Raw genomic sequence first — 26,733 nt, 5'->3', positions numbered from 1 at the left:
TAAAAAAAATAAGTAACTGCTCTCAGATGTTCACAGTCATTCCTGGGTAAGCACAGAGTAATTTAAAAATTTAGAATCACCTGAAGTGTATTTCTAGATGAACTAAATAAGGCAGCTGTCTTCCTGCTTCAGTTATGAATCCTTTGGAGTTACATGAGTGCCACATTATTCACATTTGTGCTTCTTGTTGATTACTTTGCTGTTTAATATAACTTCCAATCATAGTGCTGAGGTGCTGTCTGGTATTTCAATGTGCCATGTGGAGAAAATGTGCCTGCATAATTTCATTCAGAAAAAAATTAGAGTTAATCGATAGTTCTGGACATCCAGGAAAAGAGAAAATGTGCCTGCATAATTTCATTCAGAAAAAAATTAGAGTTAATTGATAGTTCTGGACATCCAGGAAAAGAAATAGGAAATGAACTAAATCCCTGTGACATTACTAGAAACCTCTAATATGTCATCTGTGATGCACAGTGAAACTAAGGGAAAGCTAGAAATATAGCCAAATCTGTAGATTCCTAAGATGGCACCCAATAAAGAAGATTTTTTAGAGGATTGTTGCGAGGATTACAACCAAAGAGATTCATGACAGATGGTCAAGGATCAAATCTTATGAACTTTTCTCTGGTAGTGTTCCCTTGTTAAAAGAAATAATGCTTTATGGAAATAATGCTTTTAATAAGGAATGTACATTAATTAAAACATTACTATTCAGAATGGGCTGGAGCGATAGCATAGCAGTAGGGCATTCGCCTTACACACGGCCAACATGGCCGACCCGAGTTCGATTCCTCCGCCCCTCTCAGAGAGCCCGGCAAGCTACCGAGAGTATTCGATATGCCAAACACAGTAACAACAAAGTCTCCAATGGAGACGTTACTGGGCCCGTTCCAGCAAATCGACCATCAAAGGGAGGGCCTTTACCTTTACCTTACTATTCAGAATTATGCATAAAATACTGTTGCTTATTGATTGAAAGTGTTGTGACCAGAAGTTCAAAGAAAAGTAGCCCTGTATTTTATGTCCCTTAGGAGCAATGGTGATCTCTATTTGCTATTCAATATTCATGACAACCTTATAGAACAGTACTAAAGACTGCAAAAATATTTTTCAGAGGACCTTACTCACATTTATTTATTTATTTATTTATTTATTTTTGCCTTTTGGGTCACACCTAGCGATGCTCAGGGGTTAGTCCTGACTCTGCACTCGGGAATCACTCCTGGCACTACTCAGGGAACCATATGGGATGCCGGGTATTGAACCAGAGTCGGCTTCATGCAAAGCAAACTCCTACCCAGTAACTATTGCTCCAGCCCCAGGGCCTTACTCTTTTCATATTGTATGAGAGGACCCTTTTCTCTTTTGCCAGCTAACATGAATTGTTTGTAACTTTTTATTGAATCTGATTACTGATAGATATTGTTCCTTGGAATATTTTTAAATAGTTTATCTTTTTTACTTAAAGGACCTTGATTTACCACATTATTGATAGATGAATCTTAGGCATACAATATTTCAACATCAATCCTATCACCAGTGTCAACTTCCCTCCACCAGTATTCCCATGCTCTGCTTACAACCCCCTTCCTCTCACCTCCTCGGTGTTCCCCCCCCCACACACACACACGTATGTGTGCACACATATACACACACACATCCCTTGAAAGGTACATGTCAATGTTTCAAAGTTTGGTGGTTGGAGTTTAGATCTCGTCTTTCAATATCGTTGAGCCTGAGCTTTAGTTCTATAGCTATTGTGGTTTTAATGTGCATTTCTTTTAGTATGAGAAATGTAGAACATTTTTTGTGTGTATTTTAGAGCCATGCATATTGTTTTTGATCATGTCCTTTTTGCTTTCTCTTTTTTCCATTTTCTATTTGAATTGTGTAGATCTTTATATATTGCAGAGTTATCGCATTTCTCATGCTGTAAATTATAAACATTTCTGTTTTTTAAATCATCTCAGTGTTTGTTCTTTCAGGTCAAAAGAAAATGCTGTAAATAATGTAACCAAAATGTGTCTATCATGTCATTTATGGCTGCAGCTTTTTTTGAGGGGTGGCTTCCAAGTGGTATTCAGGAAGCCCGGGGAGCCCTTGCTTTTGATGATTTTCAGTAAACCAGGCCAGCAGCTCAATGCAAGGGCCAATGCTCAGGCAAGTATTTGGCTGTGCTCAGGAAACATGTTACGCTGGAGATGGAACAGGGATCAGCCAAATACAAGGTGTTTGCCTTAATCCCTGTACCATCTCTACAGCTCCTGGGGTCTTAAAAAACAATTAAATTTTTTTTTATTTAGCATGTTTGTGTGTGCGTGTTTCTAATAGTTTAGGTAACATGGTTACAATAGTGACTGCATCTCATCACCATTCCCAAAGTGCCCAAGACCTTTTTGGCTGTTCTTATACCACTCTAATCTGCTTCTTCCAAACTACCCCTCCCATCACTTGATAATTGTTCTGCAATAAGAACAAGAGTGTGTCATTATTAATACTGTCTGTTCCCTTGTTTTGTTACCCTATATACCACAGATGAATGACATCATTTAAAAAAAGTTGTCCTCCCTCTGACTCATTTTACTTAACAATTTGCTGTAAACTGCATGATTTAATCTTTTTGGCCGGACCAGAGAGATAGTGCATTTGCCTTACGTGCAGTCCATTGAGGTTCCATCTACAGTGTCCTATATAGTATATTCCAACTTAGATTTCTGAGTTCAGTCAGGAGTAACCCCTGAGCACTGCTGGGTATAGCCCAAAAACCAACCAAACAAATCAGTCTTTTCTTGTAGTTGCATAGTAGTGTGTGTATGTGTGTGTGTGTGTCTTTGTATGTTTGTGTGTGTTTGTGGGTGTGTATAAAGAAGTCTACCACACTTCTTTATCCATTAATCTGTCCTTGGGCATTTGAGATGTTTCCATATGTGGGGCTATTGTTTTTAGTGCTGTAATGAATGTAGGTGAGAATATATCTTTTTGAATTAATGTTTCTTTATATTTTGAGGGTAAGAGTTGTGTTTGTGTTTGCAATTTTGTGGCCCGTTAGAATTGTTAAGAAATTCAGTCCTATAAATGTAGCATTATCTGTAGCACTGTCCTCCCGTTGTTCATCGATTTGCTGGAGCGGGCACCAGTAACATCTTCATTGTGAGACTTGTTACTGTTTTTGGCATATCAAATACACCATGGGAGCTTGCCAGGCTCTGCCATGCAGGCAAGATACGCTCAGTAGCTTGCCAGGGTCTGCAAGAGGCTCTGGGCGGAGGAATCAAACCTGGGTCAGCTGCGTGCAATGCAAACACCCTACCAGCTGTGCTATGATAAATCATTCTCTTCAAGTTTAGTGTTAGAATAATACAACAGTGGAATATCACAGGTTTTGAAATCCAAAAATTCAGTTTAAATTCTAGTTATTTATTGAAGTAACTTACTAAAATTAGTAACTTACTAAGATGATAATAAATAGTTTCACTTAAATATTAGCTTAGTAAAATGAGATAATGAAGCAGTGGACATGGGTTTTATCCCTGACATCACATATGGTCCCCTGAACACTACCAGGAGTGATCTCCAAGAATAGAGCCAGGAGCAAACCCTGAGCACCGCTAGGTGTGGCTCAAAAACAAAACAAAGAATTAAAAATAAAAAATAAGATAAATAACCAAAGTTATATTACCTCCCTTCTCTGAACCTCAGTTTCCTCATCAAGACTTCATTGAATTCTGCTACAAAAGACAGTAATTGGTCTATGAGATTCTTGTTTTTAATTTCTTCCACTTCTATGTTGAAATCCCATAAAAAATAACTTGTTCCATTAAGCTTAAGAGATATACTTAAAGTAAAACTGCTTTTCAGATCACTGTCACTGTCACTGTCCTCCCTTGTTCATCAATTTGCTCGAGCGAGCCCAATAACATTGTGAGACTTGTTACTGTGTTTGGCATATCGAATATGTCATGGGTAGCTTGCCAGGCTTTGCAGTGTGAGCAGGATATATTCTATAATTTAGCTTGTTAATAATTACTGATTTTGTCAAGTTAACCTAGTCACTACATGATTAAGTGTAGGTATCAAAACGTATCAATATAATGTTGCTGTTGTTTTTGGTTATGTTTGTGAAGCGTGACAATTTTCTTTGTAGATATTGAGTTGCTTTCTTTAGAATATATAAATTCTGAATTGAGAACTTCATTTAAACCATTCAGTATAGGCGCATATTTCCCCATCTCCTCTCTGAGTGGTACACTGTTAAACTCTAGGGCACATTTCCTTATTCTGGGAAAATGGACCTCCCTTCTTGGGAGGTATATATACTTTGCCTGTTTTTCCACTCTGGAGACACCCATCTTCTCTCTGGAGCACATTTCACTCTCTCCTTTTATTTCCTAAAAAAATAGTTTTATTTCACACACACACAAAATCACTCAGTATAAAAACTTAATGATGTCTAATCAGTGTACCCAGTTTATCCTAATTATTTAAGCCTAAATATTTAAAATGTATTTCCTTCAGGTACTCTGTATTTTTCAAAGAAAATAATGTAATTTTAAATTCTAATTTTGTTTCCTTAAAAATAAAACACAATGTTTTTATTCACTTTTGTGATTAAATTGGATATATTTCCATATGTTTTCCTGGCCAATTTCTGAACAATTGTCACATTAAAAGGACATAAGGAGCACTTGCGATTTTATAAATGCTTTGATTTTCTGTATAATACCATTGCATTGCCACTACTCTAGGGAATTGAGTAAGACTTGAATGCCTTTGCTCTCTTAGGCAATTTAGAATGTCCCAGACCTTGCTCTAGATGTCAAGATTGTTGAAGTTCAAAGCAGATGTGTGGGGAAGAAAAACATCTGGTGAAGAGAACTTGCTTCATCGTGTGATGCTATTTTCCTGCACTCTTTAGCGGAGAGTCTGTTGAGCAGGTTGGCAGGTCTGAAAATTAATTAAATGATATGGGAATGAGCCATGTATCTGAAGAACACGCTTTCCACCCTCACTGTTTCATTCTTATCCTCGTGACTGGCAAAGCCGTCACAGTCTAAGGTCATTGATCCCACAGTTGTATCTCAACTCAAACACTTGTCTTCAGGCTTAATTAGTTCAGAGCTATAAACAGACAGATGATCTGGGACCCAGAGGGCTCAGTGTTGAGCAATGCAATTTACGATCAGAGACATTTGAATTTTTTTGTAGAGAAATTGTATCAAAATTTTTATAAATGCCTTTTTTATGTATATCTCTGTGTGAGTATGAATTTTGGGGGAGGGTAACTTTTTAGTTAGATGTTACATCAAACTAGAGGAAAAGAAAAGTGGAAAAAATTATGTAAGGGACATCTATGATTTCTTAACTCAGATACACTTGTTTTATATTTTCCTTCACTTGCTTTTCCATTGGCACTCCCTCCTCATCTCCTCCTCTTTATACACACACAGTATACACTGCCTCCTTGAGCTATTTGAAAACAGAATGGTGGGCTGGAGTGATAGCACAGCAGGTAGGACATTTGTCCTGCACGCAGCTGACCTAGGTTCGATTCCCAGCATCCCATGTGGTCCCCCACGCACCACCAGGAGTAGTTCCTGAGTGCAGAGCCAGGAGCAACCCCTGAACATCACTGGGTATGACCCAAAAGAAAAAAAGAAAAAAAAAACAGAATGGCAAAATCAGGCACCTTTATGCCTAATACATTTAAATTTTTTTAGGGACCAAGGCAGCCTTCCAATAATGGTAGTAAAGCTATAGTTAAAATGATAAAAATTTAATGCTGATGCAATGCTATTTTCTAATATAGTCCCGTTCAAAATTCCATCAGTTATTGTAGTGCATCTGTCTGCTGCTGGTTGCAGACTCCCTACCAGGATGTTGCCCTCAGTGTCTCTTAAATGGGAGTCTGAGTATTGGGGGTTCTCTTGAATATCGTGTTGATTAAGCCCTTATTTGGGAATGTTTGTTTCAATCTTTTGGGTAAGGTAATAGTAATAAAGTAATAGTGAACTTTACTTTTCCACAGATTTCTTATTAAAGTATAAGTTCAGTGTTAAAAAATATAACAGGCCCTACCTTACTCAAATGAGTTGATACTATATAAATAATTTGTTCCATTTTCAAATTTTCACCCCCTGTGTTTTTCCCACTGTACTGGTTTCCGGTTTCTTCTATATTTGTTGATTGGCTTTGTGCTGCAGGGCACAGCTTTCTCTTGTTCCCTGTTTATTCCTTCCTTTGATTAGTGCAGACTCATCAATTCTTATTTTGTTCACTAGTAGTAGTTCACTACAATCGTTTTTTAAATTTTCTGCTTAGACTGGCACAGAGTTAACCTGAAGGGACTCTCTTCAGTCTGATCTCTGGGTCTTTTGGATACATTTTCATCATGCTTTGAGTACTTCCTTACTTTCTGGTATGATAAGGTATTACAGGTATATTTTATATTTTTGTGTGAGTCCTAGCCCTAGGATAGACATTTCTCCAAGACATTCTATTTCCTTTTTACAAATAACAGTGCTAAGAAACCAAGGTATGTGTGTGTTTTATAAAGGAAACTTAAGTTATGGAATATTGCATTTACTAAATCATTGTGTTCTATGTGCATTAGCATATGTGCATACATGTCTGAGTTTAATGTTACAAAGTTTCAAGTAGAAGAGCATTCACTTTATATGTAATAATCATAAGTTTTGACAAGAAAAATACATTTTTCATTACACAGTAAATGGCATTACACAGTTTTGAGTACTAAATCATCTTGACATTTATGAAGGAGCAAATGGAAAATAGGGAACGGAGTCTGTAAAATATAAAGCTATCTTTAACTGTTCTACTAAAAAAGCAAAGATTTATTTTCCATCTGTGATCTGAATGCACCTATTTGTGTTCTCTTCCACTGCAGTGGAATTTCTCTGGAGCCATACAACAGAGAGCATGTGTGTTGGATATATGTCAGCCCAGGACGGGAAGGCCAAGGTAAGCGGGAAGACTGGAGTAGAACCTGAAAACTTTGCAGCTATCACACGAGACTCAGACTGTCCAGGTTAACAAGAATGAATATTTTTAGCCTCACAGGCAGTAACTCAATGATCTTTATGAGACTCTAATTAAGAACAGTTAATGATCTCAAAGAAAAACAGATTTCTTTTGTTTGTTTTGATGATAGAGTAGGGGAGGACTCGAGGAAGGGGGGAAACCTTTTATTTTGTTTTTCATCTTGTTCCATTTTTTTTCTATTGTGAATAATTGGAAAGGAAACTGGAAGTTGGGAAAAGAACATGGGAAGAAGTTCATGGGCTGACAAGTCTGGGTGACTTTGCAAAAGTGTCCAAATAGTAGGGTGGAGCCATAGTACAGCGGGTAGGGCATTTGCCTTGCACACAGCCGACCTGGGTTCAATCCCCAGCATCCCATATGGTTCCCCAAGCCAGGAGTATTCCTGAGTGCAAAGCCAGGAGTAATCCCTGAGCATTGCTGGGTGTGACCCAAAAAGCAAAAAAAAAAAAAGAAAGAAAGAAAAAAAAAGTGTCCAAATTAAAAAGGGAAAACAAGGGCAATAATACTGAATGCCTGGACTGCATCCTGCACCGAGGGGGGAGGGGTGACCAGCATGCTAGTAAGGTAGTAAGGATGGCTTGACGTGTTCAGCATGGAGTCCTCATGAGCAGTGTCTGGATGTGACAAGCATCCCTACGTGAGTCACAGAAATCACATAGGCATCAGCACAGCTCCTCCTGAGCTGCCTGACTTCCCTGGGCTTTCAGTGGTTGAGCTGAGAAATAAGGAACGTAGTTTCTGGATTTTATTTTTTACTGGCCTCATGTTCTTTTTGTTCATAAAATTTTTAAATAGCTGTGGAATATGTTGTTTACTTGGTATTAAAGCACCTCCATTGCAAAGCAGTGAAGTTGGACAGCCAGCCTCTTTTTTGAAGGAGATGATTTATTTTCACACACACAATCACAAATCATCCTGTTAATCGTCGATTGCCTCGAGCAGGCCCCAGTAACATCTCCTTCATCCTAGCCCTGAGATTATATTTAAGGCTCTTTAGGAGAATGAGACCCATCATTTTTACTGGTATTTGGCATATTGGGTACGCCACGGAGAGTTTGCCAGACTCTGCTGTGTGGGCAGGCTACATTAGGTAGCCTGCCAGTTTGTCCAAAGTAGGAATGAGATAATAAGGTGTCATAATAAGATGTCGCACAGCCGCGATCGCGGCCGCGTGGTTCCGGGAGCTGGTTTTTATAGTCTCTGAGTCTTGGCCGTTGATGGGATTACACGGCGCCAGGGGGCCAGTTGGTGGGTGTTACACACTGGGAAATAGAAGTAAGGCAACTTCTGATATAAGCTGTCTGATATGGATTGAATCTTTAACCAATTAAGAATACCTGTGAGCAAGAGTAGTTTATTGCTATTTATCACTTAACATCTTTCTAGGCTGATCTGTGTTATCTGGAAAATTAGTAGCATCTTGGGACTCCTGTGAGTGTAGTGAATGGGAACAAGAAGAATAACTACTTAATCAGACAAGAAGTAGTTTGCATTCATGAAAATATTACTGCATCCCTCTCCCGTTTGTCTCACTCTCACCTAACACTGTATTCATACTGTATTGGTAGACTTAAAAGAGAATGCATAAAGCATGCTATCTTTTAGAGTTTTTCTTAAAGAGAAGAGAATTATAATTATCCATTTTAGTGGTGTGTTAGGAGTGGAGCGATAACACAGCAGGTAGGGCGTTTGCCTTGCATGCGACCTACCTGGATTCGATTCCTCCACCCGTCCCGGAGAGCCCGGCAAGCTACCCAGAGTATCCCACCCACACGGCAGAGCCTGGCAAGCTCCCTGTGATGTATACAATATGCCAAAAAACAGTAACAAGTCTCAAAATGGATACGTTACTGGTGCCCGCTCGAGCAAATAGATGAACAATTGGAGGACAGTGCTAAAGTGGTGAGTTAAGGATTTAGAGCAAGACTAATAGAATTTTTTGTGATGATGGAAATGTTTTTTATTTGTTCGTGTTCTGTTGTCCAGTAGGATAACACCAGCTACATGTTGAACTCTTAAATTATGACTAGTAGGCCTGATGAAAGAATTTTATTTGTCTTCTTAGTTTAAATTTAAACAGCTGCATGTGGCCAGTGGTTACTGTATTAAATAGAAAATTTTTAAATAATAAATGGAGAATGATTGTTCAAATAATTATTTTTAGAGCATTATTTCCAAAGGCAAATGGTTCTCACTCATAAAATAAGCCTGATAAGCCATAAGAAGCCATTCTTGCACAAGAATGGCTTGAAGCCACTAAATTTCTCTCACCTCTTACATATTGACTGTGAGCTACAATTTCTTTTTAACAAAAGAATTTCTGTGAGGTGGACTTTAGTATCTAAGTCAATCTGGTGGAGTAAGGTCTTGTTATTAAAACCATTTTGTGGAAATGTTCTTGTTATCCCTGCTGGTAGCCTGTGGAAGATACCATGCTATTAAACATGAAATAAGGGTCATAAGCAGCATAGAAAGTCCTGCATTGAGCCCAGAAATTTGCCTCCAATTGTGTTACTTGACATCTGGTGGACATGGTTTTCATATTCTTGGTAAATTCTCCAGCTGGTAGTCTTGATTGGGCCAACTGATACAGCTGCTCCACTTGCCACACTTGTAAATTATGTTTTTGACCTTCCTTGCAGAGTTAATCCCTCTCTCTTTCTTTCTCCTTTGAGCTTGTAGCTACAAATGCTTTAAGAAAGAAAGAAAGAAAGAAAGAAAGAAAGAAAGAAAGAAAGAAAGAAAGAAAGAAAGAGAGCCTCAAATACTAATGCTTTGGCTTCTGAATTCTATTGATCTAAAAAAAAAACCCCATCTCTTCAGTCATGAAGTCTTGAATTTTATTGTATTGCAAGTAAGGCAATGGTCAGAGATGAGAAGTTATGCTTAAAAAAGTAAAAGGCCTATGACAAAATTTGTTGTCTTTATTAAAGAGTAAGTCTTTGATCTATTTTCATGGTTTACTTACTTCTGTGAAAGAGTTGAGTTAGTGACATATCCATCCAGCATGATGACTGGTTTTTAAAACATCTTTTCAAATAAAACTGAACACCATATAGCAAAAGTGATTAAGAAAAGAATTTAATTTCTTAAAAATAATTAAGAAATTTAAAACTAATTTTTTTCTTAATTAAGAAACTTCTAAATTTAAAAAAATTCAAATATTTCCTTCTTCCTGCTTGTTACCAAACTAGAAACTAAAGCTAGCTGACCATCTGAAAATTTCATGTAGTCTGGCTGTGTTTAACCCAAGTTAAAGTCTTGAATTAAAAGTCCCCCAAAGTCACACTACTTAGAAAACAATGGATAATAATTATCGTTGTAAGCAGAATTCACATGTACTTTGGCTAAAGATATTTTTTTCTTACAAGTTTCTTTTTTGTTTCTGAAAGTATGTTCTTATAATTATATTATTTATTTTCTAATTCCCTTCTGTAGCATAAGTTCGAGAGATTCATTTTTATTGAATCAAATTGGATTTTTTTTAGTTCGGTTTAAAGTTAGATTGCCTATAACCTATAACCTAGGTAGAAGATAGTTAATGAACAGTTTTTACTAATCTACCTGTAACCTAGGTAGACGATAGTTAATGAACAGTTTTTAATAAACATCATTGATAAATGGATAAACACAGATTACTATAATAAAATCAGATGTTAAAACTGAAATGGAACTTATTCAAGTAATAAGCAAAACCTAGGTCTTTTTATATGTGGAAGAAGTCACTTTTGTAGCAATAGTGAAAAAATAACTGTTATAAGAACTCATCCTTGAGGAAAAGAAGACCATTTTATGATCTTAAAGTTTCTTGCTACAGATTTCCTATTAGTTTTAGGGAAAAATAAATTTAAGTATAAGGTATAGGCCCTCCCGTTGATCGTCGATTTGCTCGAGCGGGCCCAGTAACGTCTCCATTGGAGACTTTGTTGTTACTGTGTCTGGCATATCGAATACTCTCGGTAGCTTGCCGGGCTCTCCGAGAGGGGCGGAGGAATCGAACTCGGGTCGGCCATGTTGGCCGCATGTAAGGCAAACGCCCTACCCACTGTGCTATCACTCCAGCCCTCGATTTGCTCGAGCGGGCCCAGTAACGTCTCCATTGGAGACTTTGTTGTTACTGTGTCTGGCATATCGAATACTCTCGGTAGCTTGCCGGGCTCTCCGAGAGGGGCGGAGGAATCGAACTCGGGTCGGCCATGTTGGCCGCTTGTAAGGCGAACGCCCTACCCGCTGTGCTATGATGGAGAAACCAGGAAACAATTTGACCAGGTGATCAAAATTAATATCGCCATGAAGTGATATTAATGAACATCACATGCCTTTAGATGTGATAAACTGAGAAAGACACAACATCATATTTGTAGGATTGCATCTGGAAGTGTGTAGGTTAACTATGAGCATAAGGAAACACCAGATGGATCTAAAATCAGGGGCATTCTGTAAAAACAAAAAAAAGAGCAATAATCTTTAAAAAATATTTAATGTCATAAAAGACAAAGTATATAAAAATATTTCAAACCAAACAATAATAAGGAGTTGTGACAAATAAATGCAATCTTTAATTCTTTACTGGATGCTATATATAAGATGGAAGCAAATGTTAAATATGTTACTAAGCCATTTTATAAAACTAGACTATGAGTAGCAAAATTTCATCATTGTTAATTTTACTTGTTATAACTGTATTGTGTCATTTAAGTAGATATCCCTATTTTTAGAAACCACACTGAAATATCTGCTGATAGAGGGTCATAATATAATATCTTCTCAGTGGTTCATAAAAAAATATGTGAATGGTTGGAGAGATGTATGCAGAGAGGAAGGGTTAGATGGACAGATGACAATTTACTGAGCAAATTGGTGGGTCAAAGAGATAGTAAAAAAGTAAATCAATCAAAATGTTAACAGAAAATAAACTTGAGTAAAGAATTTAGAACTGTTTCTTGAGTTACCCTGCAATTCTGAAATTATTTTCAGGTGAGAATCTTTGAAATTTTGGTATTTTAGCACATTTGTTTGGTTCTTTTGCTCTCACACGTGAAATGTATTGGAATGGATGTGACACCAGGAAGTTGTAACCCAAATTTCTCCCCACTGCCCACACACCATGACACTTGGTCTTGATCACTTTATCTCTGTGCAGAGGTCTCATTTGTAAAATCAAGAATCAGGAAACCTTGTGTTGCTTTAAGCCTTCCCTGTGATAAAAAAAAATCATAGGGAACAAAGGAAACAAAACATTTTGCCTGAATACAAATGAATATATATTTTTTTAAGTTATTGATGTTGCTACCAGGCTGCAAAATTCTGTATTCTAAATCCCAGATTATGTATAAGCAGATGTGCTGACATAGAATTTCCTTTAGGATTTTTGTGCTCCCCATGGAGTGTTTGTCATGGTTTGTTTTTATACTTGTTTATGGGATTAATCTCAATAATGGGATTGGAGCAGTAGCACAGCAGGTAGGGTGCTAATTGCACAGGACTTGCACAGGACTGAGCTGGGTTCAACCCCTGCATCCCCTACAGTCCTGCAAGTCTAGCAGGAGTGAGCCCGTAGCACAGAGCTAGAAGTTCCTGAGCACTGCTAGGTGCCCCCCTCTCTCTGCCCAAATGACAGTAAATTGTCTATTTAGAAGGGCTTGCACAGGTGAAAGTTTTGAGATTTTTTCAATATACTTAGCTTAGAATTAAATATAAAATGTGAGGTAAATTAAGTACCTATTTAAAAGATGAATTTTGTTACTACATAGTATTTTTTGAGCTGGTAAAAATATTCTGAAATTGGACTTTCATGATTTTTTCAGATATAACAAAAGTTCTAAATTGAATACATATTTACAAGGTAAATTTTATAGCATATAAATGATCTCTCATTAAATCTGTTAAATAGATCACTGACTTTTGTGACATAAAATAAAATAAAGAGGAATGACATAGTTATTACCTTGGTATCATATGCTCATCTCAACTCCATTTGTGCTTTTTAAAATCCCTTGAAAAAACTGAAATTTGATAAATACCTCAGTTTACTAAAGGGGTATTTACCAAAAACATATAGCAAAAAGGTGTTAACTGGCAAAACACTGAACATTTTCTAACACTGAAAACAGGAAAAGACGTTACTTCTATTTAGTATTTAGTTAAAATTCCTAACTAGCGCAATATAGCAAATTAAAAACTTTATTATATTGGAAAATAGGATGTAAAAAATGAGGTTATTCTCAGACAACATGGGCTGAACCCAACAGATGATACAGAAGAGCAGTACTCTGAAAATCTATAAAACCTTGATGAGAGAAGTAAAAGAAAATCTAAGTAAATGGAAAAATATGCTGTGTTCACTAATTTGATGATTTTGAGAAAACCACTCTCCAAATTCATGCATAGCAATTAAAAAATTCCAATCAAAATTCCAACAGATACTTCTAATAAAATCTGAAAATCTTATGTGCAGGTTGGGGCCAGAGATATATAATACAGTGAGTATGGCTCTTGCCTTACACCTATCTGATCTGGGTTCAATTTCCAGCATCCTGTATGGTCCTTTAAACCCTGTCAGGAGTGATTCCTGAGCCAGGAATAAGTGATGAGTGTGGCCAACCACTGAGTGTGGCCCCCTCCAAAATTTATGTGAAAAAGCCTAAAAAGATAGTACAGGAACTAAGGCACATGATGTGTATGTGACTTAATCCTGTTGGAACCCTGGCACCACGTGGCCACTACCAAGTATGACCCTGAAGACCCCAGCACCATAGGGGTGGCCCAGGTGGTCACTCCCAGCACCACAGGACCTGAGCAGCACCATATCTGTACACTGAGCTGCTGAACTCTTTTGGCTGAAAATCTCTGGGAGATGGTCTGGGTTCCATGAGTACCAGTTGGATTCCCCACCCTCCCACCAAAAAGACTGTGGAAATCACAAAATGTCAACTTTATTTATTAATTTTTAAATTTTTTATTGAGTTTCTATGAGATAGATCATTACAAAACTGTTCATACAATGATCCAGCACCCATCTCTCCACCAGTGTAAATTTCCCATCACCAATGTCCCCTATTTCCTTCTCACCATCCCCCAACACCCCACTCCCCACCCCAGCCTCCTTCTGTGGATGGCACATTCCTTCTTGCTCTCTCCTCTTCCTTTTGTGTGTTATGGTTTGCAATACAGGTGCTAAGAGGTCATGGTATTTGTTCAGGGCATTCAGTATTTTTATCAGGACGGTAAGGCTGAAGTAGCTTTTCAACTGGGTGGCAGCTTTGGGGTGTGGAAGTTACTGCTGAGGCTTCCTGAAGTACAGAAAGGTGGGGGTAGGTAGCCCATCTTGACCCTGAGAAAGCCTGGAGATTTCAGTCACAAAACCCATATACCAGGATTTTCAGCAGATTATGTCTTGGTGAGATCCATAGTGAGACGGTGGAGTCAGGCCAGGGGTATGGTGGCTATTTTGGATTGTGGGAGCAAGCAGCTGCCAGGCGCTCTGCATGGGCAGGCACCAGTCTGACCCACCCCTCTCAGATTTACCCCATTGTTCAGCCATGTGTGGGTCTAAGATTAACTAGCTTTTGATCTCTTTTGAGATTTATTTATGGGTCTCTGAAATAATACCAATAATGAGCTTTTATAGCTGAGCTGGATGTGGTTTGTGAGTGTGGCTCCCACAAACCTAACTTTTGGCAGTTTAATTTTTTGGTAAACTTGGTCCCAAATTGTTGGGGTCTGGCCAGCAGCAATTTTGCAGTATCAGGAAGCCTGAAGGCACCATCAGGCTGCTTATGCACTCACCCTGCAGGTACAGGTTGACCTGCTGAGTGCACCATACCCCCAACATTTCAACTTTAAAAGGAGATCAAAGCTAGAGAACTTAATTTTTTTTTTACTTTGAGATCACAGAGTTGTTTTTACCAAGAAGGTGTACTCTATTTAAAGAGACACCCCTTAAAAACCAGTATATCAGGCACTGTAAGGAATATCTTCTCACTCTTTTGCAATATCACAGCATTCTACAGAAAGTAAACCATCAGATTTGCTGTTGTAGTTATATCCACCAGAGACTAGAGTTTATAAAAACTTTGATGCAGAAATACCTATGAAACCCTCTATAGGCAAAACACTCATGAAATTCATATGGAATAATAAACCCCCATGAATAGCTAAAACAATCCTTGAGAAAAAGAAGATGGGAGGCATCATCCTCCCCGACTTCAAACTGTGCTACAAAGCAGTAGTAATTAAGACAGCATGGTACTGGGCTAGAAACAGACCTGCAGACCAATGGAACAGAGTCGAATATTCTGTCACAGACCCCCAGATATTTGACCACATAATCTTTGACAAAGGAGCAAGAAATGTGATATGGAACAAGGAAAGCCTCTTCAACAAGTGGTGCTGGGAAAACTGAATAGCAAAAAAATGAACTCTGACCTCTGTCTAATGCCAAGCACAAAAGTCAGATCAAAGTGGATTAAAGACCTCAATATCAGACATGAATCCATAAGGTACATAGAGGAAAATGTAAGCAGAACTCTCTACGACATTGACGCTAAAAACATCTTTAAGGATGAAATAGCACTGACCATTCAAGTGGAAGCAAACATAAACAAATGGGACTACATCAAACTAAGAAGCTTCTGCACTTCAAAAGAAATAGTGACCAAAATACAAAAAGAGCCTACAGAATGAGAAAGAATATTTACCTAATACCCATCTAATAAGGGATTGATATCCAGGATATACAAGATACTAGTAGAATTGCACAAGAAAAAACCTCCAACCCCATCAAAACATGGGGAGAAGAAATGAACAGAAGTTTCCTCAAAAAAGAAATACAAATGGCCAAAAGGCACATGAAAAAGTGCTCCACATTGTTAATCATCAGGGAGATGCAAATCAAAACAACAATGAGATATCTCACACCACAGAGACTGGCACACATTCAAAAGAACAAAAGCAACCAGTGCTGGCATGGATGTAAGGAAAAAGGGACACTCTTTCACTGTTGGTGGGAATGCCCACTAGTCCAGCCTTTCTGGAAAACAATATGAACAGTCCTTCAAACACTAGAGATTGAGCTTCCATATGACCCTGCAATACCACTTCTGGGAATATATCCCGAGGATGCAAAAAAGCACAGTAGAAATGACATCTGTACCTATATGTTCATTGCAGCACTGTTCACAGTAGCCAAAATCTGGAAACAACCCAAGTGCCCCAGAATGGATGACTTGTTAAAGAAACTTTGGTACATCTACACAGTGGAATACTATGCAGCTCTCAGGAGAGATGAAGTCACGAACTTTGCTTATAAATGGATAGACATGAAGAGTATCATGCCAAGTGAAATAAGTCAGAAAGAGAAGGACAGACATAGAAGGACTGCACCCATTTGTGGAATATAAAAGAATATAACATGAGGCTAACACCTAAGGGCAGTAGATACATGGGACAGATCGATTGCTCCATAGCTGGAAGCCTGCCTCATGAGCAAAGGGGAGAAGGCAGCTGGAAGAGAGAAGGGATCACTAAGAAAATGATGGCTGGAGGAATCAGTCGGGATGGGAGATGTGTGCAGAAAGTAGATAAAAGACCAAACATGATAACCTCTCAGGGTCTGTATTGCAAACCATAATGCCCAAAAGTAGAGAGAGATTATGGGGAATCGTATCTGCCATGGAGACAGAGGAAGGGTGGGAAAGGGAGATTATACTGGGGATATTGGTGGTGGGGAATGTGCACTGGTAGAGGGATGGGTGTTTGATCATTGTGTGATTCTAACCCAAACATGAAAGCTTATAACTATCTCACAGTGATTCAATATAGCACAGCGGGTAGGGCGTTTGCCTTACAAGCGGCTAACATGGCCGCCCCGAGTTCGATTCCTCCGCCCCTCTCGGAGAGCCCGGCAAGCTACCGAGAGTATTCGATATGCCAGACACAGTAACAACAAAGTCTCCAATGGAGACGTTACTGGGCCCGCTCGAGCAAATCGACGATCAACGGGAGGGCCTTTACCTTTACCTTTACCTAATTTTAAAAAAAGAAAAGAAACCCTCTATTCAGGAGGAAATCTTAAATGATCAAGATCTTTATTCATGCATTACAAAACTTATTAGTAGAATCATAAGTGGAAGGCAGGATGGGGAAAGAGAAGATCAGAACAGAACAGACATAAAACAGTGGTGGAAGGACAGCTACTTTGGATAGCAGTGCTATAAATTTTAACACTGTTTTAATGATATTTCCTCAATTATCATTTAAAAAAATGTTACAAAAAAGATTTAACATGAAGTTCCAGAATAAGCATTGGCAATGTGAATGTTCTTTGTCATCAGATAAAAAATATTGTCTTTACAAGAAAGGGCTTTCAAAATCATAAAGAAAAAGTGTCTACAAACTTTTATAAAATAGTTTGTAAATTGTGTAAGACTAAAAATGTAGATGAGGGGCTGGAGCGATAGCACAGCAGTAGGGCATTTGCCTTACAAGCGGCCAACATAGCCGACCCGAGTTTGATTCCTCCGCCCCTCTCGGAGAGCCCGGCAAGCTACCAAGAGTATCTCGCCCGCACGGCAGAGCCTGGCAAGCTACCCGTGAAGTATTCAATATGCCAAACACAGTAACAACAAGTCTCACAATGGAGACGTTACTGGACCCGCTCGAGCAAATCGGTGAACAACGGAAGGACCGTGATACCGTGAAATATTACTAAGTAATGTGTCTTCTAAAAAGTTAACAATATAACCAAGATAAGGTAGGTGACTTTGTGATACTGAGAATGGAAGAAAACAAAAAGATTATTTGTAGCTGGCATTCAGAAGAAATGTGAGCAATGGAAAACAAATCAGGAGGAACAAGTTGATATATCATATGCAGTTTGATATATTTTGAGCGGTATTTATTGTTCTCTTTGGTTGTGCTGTACATGTAAATCCTGCCGATTATTAGCTTTTAGAATTTAATATTTGAAAGACTTAATAGGACCAACCTAGTACTTCAGCCAGTTTATAAAACTTTAGTTTTTCTTTTCTCAAGAGTTTGTATCATCTTGAAAGTAAAGACTTACACATCTAAATCAATTCCTTCTTATAATGTAAATAAAAACTGAAAGAATTATGTTGAATGAGCAAAGACAGACCCAAAAGACTACTCAGTAGATTATTCACTTATAGAAGGTATAAAAGAAATGTTCTACAGAGAAAATTTTCTTGTCGCTGTCTTGGGGCTGTGCCCCATGGTGTGGCAATGCACTAGGCTTACTCCTGACATTTACTCCTGGCAGTGTTTGGGGGACCCTATGCACTGCTAGAGATCAAACTGGGTTGGTTGTATGCAAAGCAAGAGCTCTACCTGCTGTACTATCTTTTTCAGCCCCAACATGGAAATTGTTATATTTAGCTTTTGGTTTCATGGCCACAAATCACCAAACTTTTTTGCTTAAAGTCTTTACCATCTATGCATTTTATTTTATCTGAGTCATATTTGTCTTCTTAAAGTAACCCTTTGAAAAAGATAACAGTAGGGCCCTCTATAAAGATTCCTTTGAAAAAGATAACAATAGGGCCCTCTATAAAGATCCAGTGTGGGATAATAATTAAGAGAATAGGCTACAGTGTTAGTGAATCTTGATTTTTGGTCCTAGAGCCTCTACTTTATAACCTGGAACAGGTTGCATCCCTGATCCTTAGTTTACTTATCTGTACAGTGGGAGAGCCACTTTAGTGGTGGTGATTCTTTAATAACATTATGAAAATTAAATAACACAACTGAGCTATATATCATAGATGCTGTATTAATTATGATATTGGTATGGTGGTGGGATGGGTGAAGGTAGAAGACTCATCTCATTGTACAGCTCCACAACCTCATTTCCACTATGTTTGTGCTCCCTCACGTGCTATTGTATGGACTATGACAGGAAAATACCTCTTGGATTTTCATAATGCTCTTCTTTTGGAGATTGTAATAATAATTACATTTAGTAAAGAGCTGAATTTGTAAATATAAACCAATTGTTGTCAAAAGAAAAAATATTATTTTGAAGTTGTTAAGAACAGGTCAGAGCCCACTAAACCTTCAATCCGTTCTGATGTTGTAGTAATGGAGCCCTTTCAAAAACCATCTGATTAAATTACAGATCTACCACTTAACAGCATCATGAACTTAGTTTTTGTTTTTTTTTTTTAAATGAAAAAGGATTGCCTGAAGCCTTTCTGATAAGCTCATCTAACTCAACTTTTCTTTTTAAGTTTGAGGGAAAATACTGCTTAGTAACTAGTAAATGAATGAATTTTTTTTATTTTCCTTTTTGGTTTTTGTGTCTCGTGAGGGGGCTGTATCTGTCAATTTTCAAAGCTTAATCCTGGTCTGTACTCAGGGATCACTTCTAGTAGGGATTGGGGGGACTATATGGGGTGCCAGGGATCAAACCTGGGTCAGTTTCAGGCAAGATAAAATCCTTAACCACTGTACTATCTCTCTATTCCCAAATGATGGAATTCTTAAGGACAGTGGTGGAAGATTTTTGGCAGTATGGAGGGGTGGAGGTTCAATAACATTGTATACAGAAAACATAAACATTAAAACTATTATAAATCATGTTACCACAATCATAACTTAAAATGACCAAATAAATTGTGTGTGTGTGTGTGTGTGTGTGTGTGTGTGTGTGTGTGTGTGGTACTGGTTGTTGAATTCAGAGCCTCTCACATGCAAGGCAAGTGCTCCAGTAATGAGTTAGTCACACAGTCTAGATATATTTTTAATTTTATAAATAAATTTCTCTAGTCTGAGACTTAAGCATGTAGAAAGTGTTCGTGAACTCCACTGAGCATGGCATTGTGGAGTTCTGTTTGGTTGTGTTGACCATGCATTTCTTCAAAGAATTCTGTCAGAATTGCAATAGTATCTAGTGACATTCAGTCACTGAATGAATTTATTTGACCACTTTGGATTTATCAAGAATCACAGAATTACAAGTAGATCTTAAACAAGACCAGATTTTATCTCTTTTTGATAATCTTGTCCCCATGTTACCCAACAGCTAAGAGAGTGTGATCCTTGGCAAGAAGTCAACTATCTTCGGATGGTAGATTAGGCAATGCCAACAAGATATGTCCTAAGAAAACATCCCAGACAGTTAAATTTGGCAAATGTACTTATGGAACACAAGGAAGAATCAGTAATTGGCTTTTCAAGTTTGCTCAGAATTTCAAATTTAGAAAATTACATTTTTTCCCATGCTCTCAGGACAGCTACGAGGATTCCACTGGTTCTATTTAGAACTCCTTTAAACAAACAGGAGACTGTAGAAGACTGAATATGTGAAAAACAAACTTTAAATCCAAATTTCAACAACAAGTTTATTTCTAAAAGTAGTTAACAGTTTAATTTTTTTGCACAATAAGTTTTATGTCCTCAGTTTCTCCTTATGATTCATTTGACATTGCTCCAAAGCAATAAATAGAATAAGCACCAGGATGGAATTTACCACATATGAAAAAGCATAAATCTTCTCGGGAGTGTTAATTATATTTGCTTAAATAAATCTTATTTTAAGCATAGTATAGTATATGGTATAGATCTTTGTGAACATAAACATATCTATTACTTGGAGTTGTAACCTCTTTTTGGGGGGGGCTAGAGAATATGAAAAATGATTAAAAAAACATTAGTTCCTGTACTTCTAGTTACACAGTCATTGGTCTGCACTGTTCATATGAGGTATAAATGTAATATTAGTCTATCACTTTATTAGCTGTATTACCTAACATTTTAGTCAAACATGTACTTCTTAAGGAAGACAAGTACTTGCTATTTCCCACAGAACACTTAAGCAATAGAACACTCAGTTACCTCAGGTAACTGAGGTAAGTGTCCTTGAAAATTATTGACCTAATTACCCACAGTGAGTAAGTGATGATTTAACAGTTGTATTTTTGATTTTTTGGTAAGTGCACCATGACCCCTCATATTGGTTGCTTTTAGCTAGGGGACTCCTGTGCCTGGATTGAATTCAGGTCTCCCACTTCCGCCTTTTGAAAATTCTCCCCAGCTCTGAAATGGTGTTTTCTTTTGGTCAGAAAGTCGTAGACAAAGAATAAAAGGAAACAGAAAATGTTTTCAATCTCAAAACAGAAAAGACTGATCTTGATTATGTTATTCTTATTTTGTGTCAATTTTCTTAAAAGAAATGCTTATGATTATAAATAGGATTGCACACTGCTTTTATAGTATAAAAACTTTTATGACACTGTTTTATTAAATAGCTGAATAATAGAGGCTGAATCTACTATGTATTCACTCAATCTAGAGTTGCTAATGGCTTCTTCAGGTCTAGCATATGTAGCTTTCCACTGAGATCTTTAATGAGTGCCTCCATGTGAATTTGATTACACTTGAAATTGAATTTAAATAGTTGTTTGAACACAATACTTTGTCCCACTGACCCTTCTCTTCAGTAATCTCAAGGTTTAAAAATAAAAGCTGGAGTCATCGGAACAGTTTTTAAAAGTGTTTTGTATTTTTACATAAAAATTAAATTTTCCTGACATGCAAGTTCTCTGTAACAATTTTACACAATATTAAAACATTATAAATTTTACACAAAATACATATTTCAGCCTTGTAAGAGCAGAGGATTTGGCAACATGGGAATCCACATTGCACATGTGTAATTGGTTGGAACCAAACAGTCGCCATTTTGTTTGGTAGAACCTGGGCATTCCCCAGGGATATGCCTGGTTTGCTTCACTCACTGGCATTTCAGACCAGAGCTTGTAGATTTTGAACTCTAAGCAGAGTCTGTCTGCTGAAATATATTTTCATTTCTGTGCCTTTCATTTAATACTTCAGTTTTTATTATTTTAAGATTTTTGTCTTGGAGTGTCTATTCTGTCTAATCCTAGAGTTTTAAATTATTTAATGGCAGTTCCAATGTATGCTTTTTATGTCCTATATATAAAAAAGTACTGTAAACTGTTGAAAATGTAACATTTTAGTAATAACTAATTGAGACATTTGGATATGGTTGAGTTACCCTCTGTATTTACATTCTTTTCAAATACTTCTGGATGCAATAAGTGGTAGGTACTGACAATTTACTTTTATGCTTTTGGGCTGTCATCACTATACTACACATATTTGAACTGAACTGTCTACTACAGTGTTGAAAGGGTAAAGAGAATTTAGGATGAGGCTTATATCAACACTGCTATTAGAAGATTCTCAGAGTACTTGGAATTGATTTTTTCTTCACTTAAAATAGAAAAAATTACTTTAAGTAACTCTTACAACATGGAAAAAAATCTAATTCTGATTTCCTGCTTTGATAGCTCTTGTAAATAGTATGCTGAAATTTTGAACAATTAGAATTTGCCAACTCTAGTGCTCCATTAAAAATGTTTAGGATGTGTACTTTTAGTAGAAGAATGAAGGATCTTGACAAAACACATTCTTAATAAGCAGTTAGTAATGAGCCCCAGTTGCCCTTGTATAAAATATACTGACATTCCAAAGTTCTACAGATTTCTAAAGCCGCATAGCCAGAATGGAAGACCTGGTCTTCAAGGTAAGTTGGTCTTTATGTATAGCAAGTTCCTAAATATAGCAACTTGTGCAGTTATTCTGTAGACAGTCTCTGGGGTTAAAAAGAAAAAAAAAACAATTTCTAATATTTTACAAGTAAAGGTGAAAAAATGCATTTCTTCTTAACCTCGTTTAGCCAGTAGTAGGATAATCAGGATTTTATTGCAGCAACTAATTGTGATTAGAATAGAAGCCTTAATTCTTTGCCTTTGAGATTTTAGTTCTTTTAAAACTTGGTTTACCCAGTAATGTAATTTTGCTGAAACACAGTCACTTATTTTTTTAATGAATTACTTATTAAACAATTACTTAAGTGCTATTTAGATACTTTCTTGGGAAGATAACAGAGAACAAAGGAGACAGAAGTTACCATACTTGTGTACCTACATGTACACAAGAAATAAGTGAGGCAATATGGAATATTTCTGGTAAGTAAATTTTTTAAAATACCCTGACGCTTGTGGGGGGCAGTGTTTAGAAAATACAATGTTTCCAATGTTAAGCTTCACTAAGGCTCACTCTTCGAGCCACGGTCTCCCTCCAACACATACTGGAAGGTTTGAGAACACTCCAGAAATAGACTGGTGTGATAGTCCTCAAGTCGGAATGTTCCTGTTGTATTGAAGGCCAGTCTTAGTGGGTTAGAGTAAATGATTGGGACCAGATTACGTAGTTCTTATCATTTTCAGAATTTGTGCTTTTCTTTAGAGATAGGAACTATTAGAGGGTAAACAGAGAGATTGGTCATTGCCACTGATGTAACAATAATGACATGGGCTGGAGTATTGCCTAATGAAGCAATAAAAGCAAGTTATTTCTCCATGTTTTAAGATAGAACTAATGTCATTTGCTGATGGATTATAGAAAAATATGAGAGAAATAGAGAAGGCAACAATGAGTCCTAATATTTTAGCCTGAACAGTTATAAGAATGGAGTTGTCATTTACTGGCGTGAGAAAGGTGAACAGAAAGTAAGAATGCTTGAGGCAGAAGTAAAAAGAGCACAATTTTGGATGTGTTCATTTTGAGATGACTATTAAAAATTGAATACCGGTACCCTGTAGATAGTAGAATATTTGTATCATGTGAGAGGATTGACCCTATGTATTAAGGAATAAACTAGATATATAATTAGAAGTATCAGGATATAACTGCTTCTTAAAGCTTTGATGATAGGTAGGATTCCCAAGAGAGTGAACAGAAGAATGCTAAGGAATGTCTTATGTTTATAATGGGAAATGAGAAAGTAGGGCAAAACAGACAGAAATAGCCACAAAGGTTAGTAGAAGATTGGCTGGGTAAGTGTGGTGTCTTATGAAACAGGATAGTATTTCAAAGTAAAGAGAATATCATTGCAGATGTTATCAGCTGCAATACTTTGGGCCCATGAAATGAGGGGTCTGAGGACAGACAATTAGACTTGGTTTTGGAGGTCAGTGCTCACCTTGGTAAGATTTGTTTCAGTAGAATTAAAAAGTCAAAAACATACCTGTAGAGGATTTTTAGGAGAGATTAAAAGGGAAGATTTGAAAAATGAGATTAGGCAATGGTTCTTTTCAAGAACATTAAACAAAAAAGAATGGAGTAGACATTGATGTAAAAGGTGAATCTGGAGAGTTATTGTTACTTTTTTTTCTTTTTGGGTCACACATAACAATGCACAGGGTTACTCCTGGCTCTGCACTCAGGAATTACCCCTGGCGGTGCTCAGAGGACCATATGGGATGCTGGAAATCAAACCCGGGTCAGCCACATGGAAGACAAATGCCCTACCCACTGTGCTATTGCTCCAGCCCTGAGTTATTGTTCTTATGTCTTTATCCAGTACATCTACTTCTCTTGATGTTCAAAATACGTCACAGATTTTTTTTTCTGTATAAAATAAGCAGAGGAAAAGTGGGCCAGTTATTGAATCTTGGGAGTACCCTGGCATATTTTGGTTGTGTTAATGTGGAAAATCTGATAAGGAAAGCTGGTTTTCATGTTAAAGTAGAAGATAGGAAGTGTGCCAGCACTCTTTTTAGTAGTTTTGAGTATAGTTGGAATCACAGGAGAGCATTTGTTGACATTTAGGTTGGGTTGATTTAAGACTTGCTTAGTTTCCTTCTGAATCTTTATGTGTTCACCGTCCTACCATAACCCTCAGAAAAGTGAACTGGGACTGAGCAGTAAGGTCGCCACATTTCCCTGACATTTGACAATGCTTCTTTTCTAAAAGCTCATCTTCTGGGAACCCCACAGAAGTCATTTAGGGGAATGCTACTATCTAGATATTGATGCTTTAGCTGGGTCAAGTAGAACTTTCTTCCAAGAACATGGTGGTATTGTTTGGTTTTTCTTGCTTGCTTTTACCCCTATCAAATTCCTCACTGAATGAACCACTAAAATTCTCAGGAAGTGTTTCATTATATGAATAGCGGTTTCATGCATTATGATCATTTGAACGTGAGACTCTTATTTCTTTTCAAATACAAGCTCTTTTGAAGTTATAATAAAATTCATATCATTTGCAGCTTACAAACCAGGAGATTCTGAATGATATTTTGGATTCTCACTCAATACAAATCATCAGAATGTTGAGACTTTCTGAGTTCATTAAGAAGATGGCATTTAACTGTCTCTACCAGGACAATGATGGCCCAGAGCCTCATCTTACAGAATTCAGAGTAGTCTTTATATGGGACTTGGGGGTAACTGCATCATAACCTACAGGTCTCTGCTAGATTTTTCCTTTAGCCCAGCATTGTTTCCCACCATTATTTAATCATAGAAGAAATATCTTTGATATTAAGTTAGTTATGCTCACAGAGATAGAAGGGGGTGTAGTTGAGATTTAGGCCCCATAATATGAACTCCAGAGCGAAGATAGTTGTTAGGAAAGTCCTGCATTGGAGGGCAGAGGTGCATTTGGGAATCTAAGTGTTTGGGAAGATAACTACTTTTTTAAAACAGTTAGGGAAGCAACACAGAAAACAGTCTTAAGTCCCAGGAAAGTCCCCTGTATATTAGTTGGGAAAATGAAGATGACCCCTCAGTGGACTGAAAAATGTGATTATAAAGGTTGAGGAGAATAGGGTATGTGGTGTTTTGGACCACAAGAATAGGTGTTTCCAAGAGTAGAGGGTTATCAATTCGATCAGGTGATGGTTTCTTTGTGATCACTATAATCACCTTATTCATTCCATTTTTAGTAGTGATAGGAGATTGGAGAGACAACTTATACCCTCCATAGTAGGTCTACATTACTAAGAAAAGGACATAGATTAAATTCTCAGTAGATTATATTAATGCACTGAACATTGACCAAATCACTCTGATATATAATTTTTAAAATGCAAAAAATAAAATAACAAGAAAGGAAATAAAAAATCTATGTTGGCCCTAAATGAATTCTTTGGAAATCTAGTGAGTTAACTACAGTTAGCTACTGTTAACATTATGGTATGTTTCCTTCTGTTTTGTGCCTCTATTATCTCAGGATATGCTCTCAGCATAGTGTCAGATATGTCTTTTCATGTATTCAGATATGTATGCTCTTCCTGCCTATTTATCTAGGCAATAACCTAGGGACAAGTTTCATTTCTGCTAAGATGGTAATATGGGGGGAGTGAGGTGGGGAATAAGTGTGACTTCCTTGATTCCACCTGTAGATGCTTTGCTCTCATGGGTCTCAGTGAGTGGCCTAAAAAACTAAGAGCACCATTTCAGGCTAGATTCGATATAAGAAGAGGATAATTCAAAGCCCAAAATTCAAACTAGGTTTGCAGGGGGCTGTATTAAAAATATGCAACATGAATCCTAGACAAGCTTAGATTGGAAAAAAAAATCTTAGGGGAGCTCTCTTAGCAAAGCTCTACCTGGCCGTATAAGCCTGATAATTCATGCATGGTGTCTGGCCTGGGATGCTTTGCAGCACCAGGACCACCCTAGCTTAGTGCTCAGGAGTCATTGACCACATCTATGGTGCTAAGTTTGGGGGTTAGAGGAGCATAAGTACTTGGGAGTGCATGATGAACTCAGGATTGAACTGGGGACCTTGCACATGATAGATATGTGCTTTATTACTTGGAGTCTTTCTCTACGGGG

At 37.5% G+C, this 26,733-nt stretch overlaps 1 protein-coding gene across 3 annotated transcripts in view; it reads left to right on the top strand.

The window, feature by feature from the left end:
• The window catches only part of TASP1 (taspase 1), a 326,252-nt gene that overhangs the window by 282,673 nt on the left and 16,846 nt on the right, over nucleotides 1–26,733 (top strand). For all 3 annotated transcript variants that reach the window (XR_008793468.1, XM_056121835.1, XM_056121834.1), the window contains exon 13: nucleotides 6,908–6,981. Coding sequence is in view for 2 of the 3 variants with exons in the window: in XM_056121835.1 (XP_055977810.1) it covers nucleotides 6,908–6,981 (74 nt within the window). In the remaining variant the exon portion in view is untranslated. Of the gene's footprint in view, nucleotides 1–6,907; nucleotides 6,982–26,733 lie in introns of those variants that run through there.

The sequence above is a fragment of the Sorex fumeus genome, unplaced genomic scaffold (assembly GCF_029834395.1).
Source record: "Sorex fumeus unplaced genomic scaffold, SorFum_2.1 ptg000044l, whole genome shotgun sequence".
Taxonomy (NCBI): domain Eukaryota; kingdom Metazoa; phylum Chordata; class Mammalia; order Eulipotyphla; family Soricidae; genus Sorex; species Sorex fumeus.
This window is presented reverse-complemented; position numbering and strand designations above follow the sequence as displayed.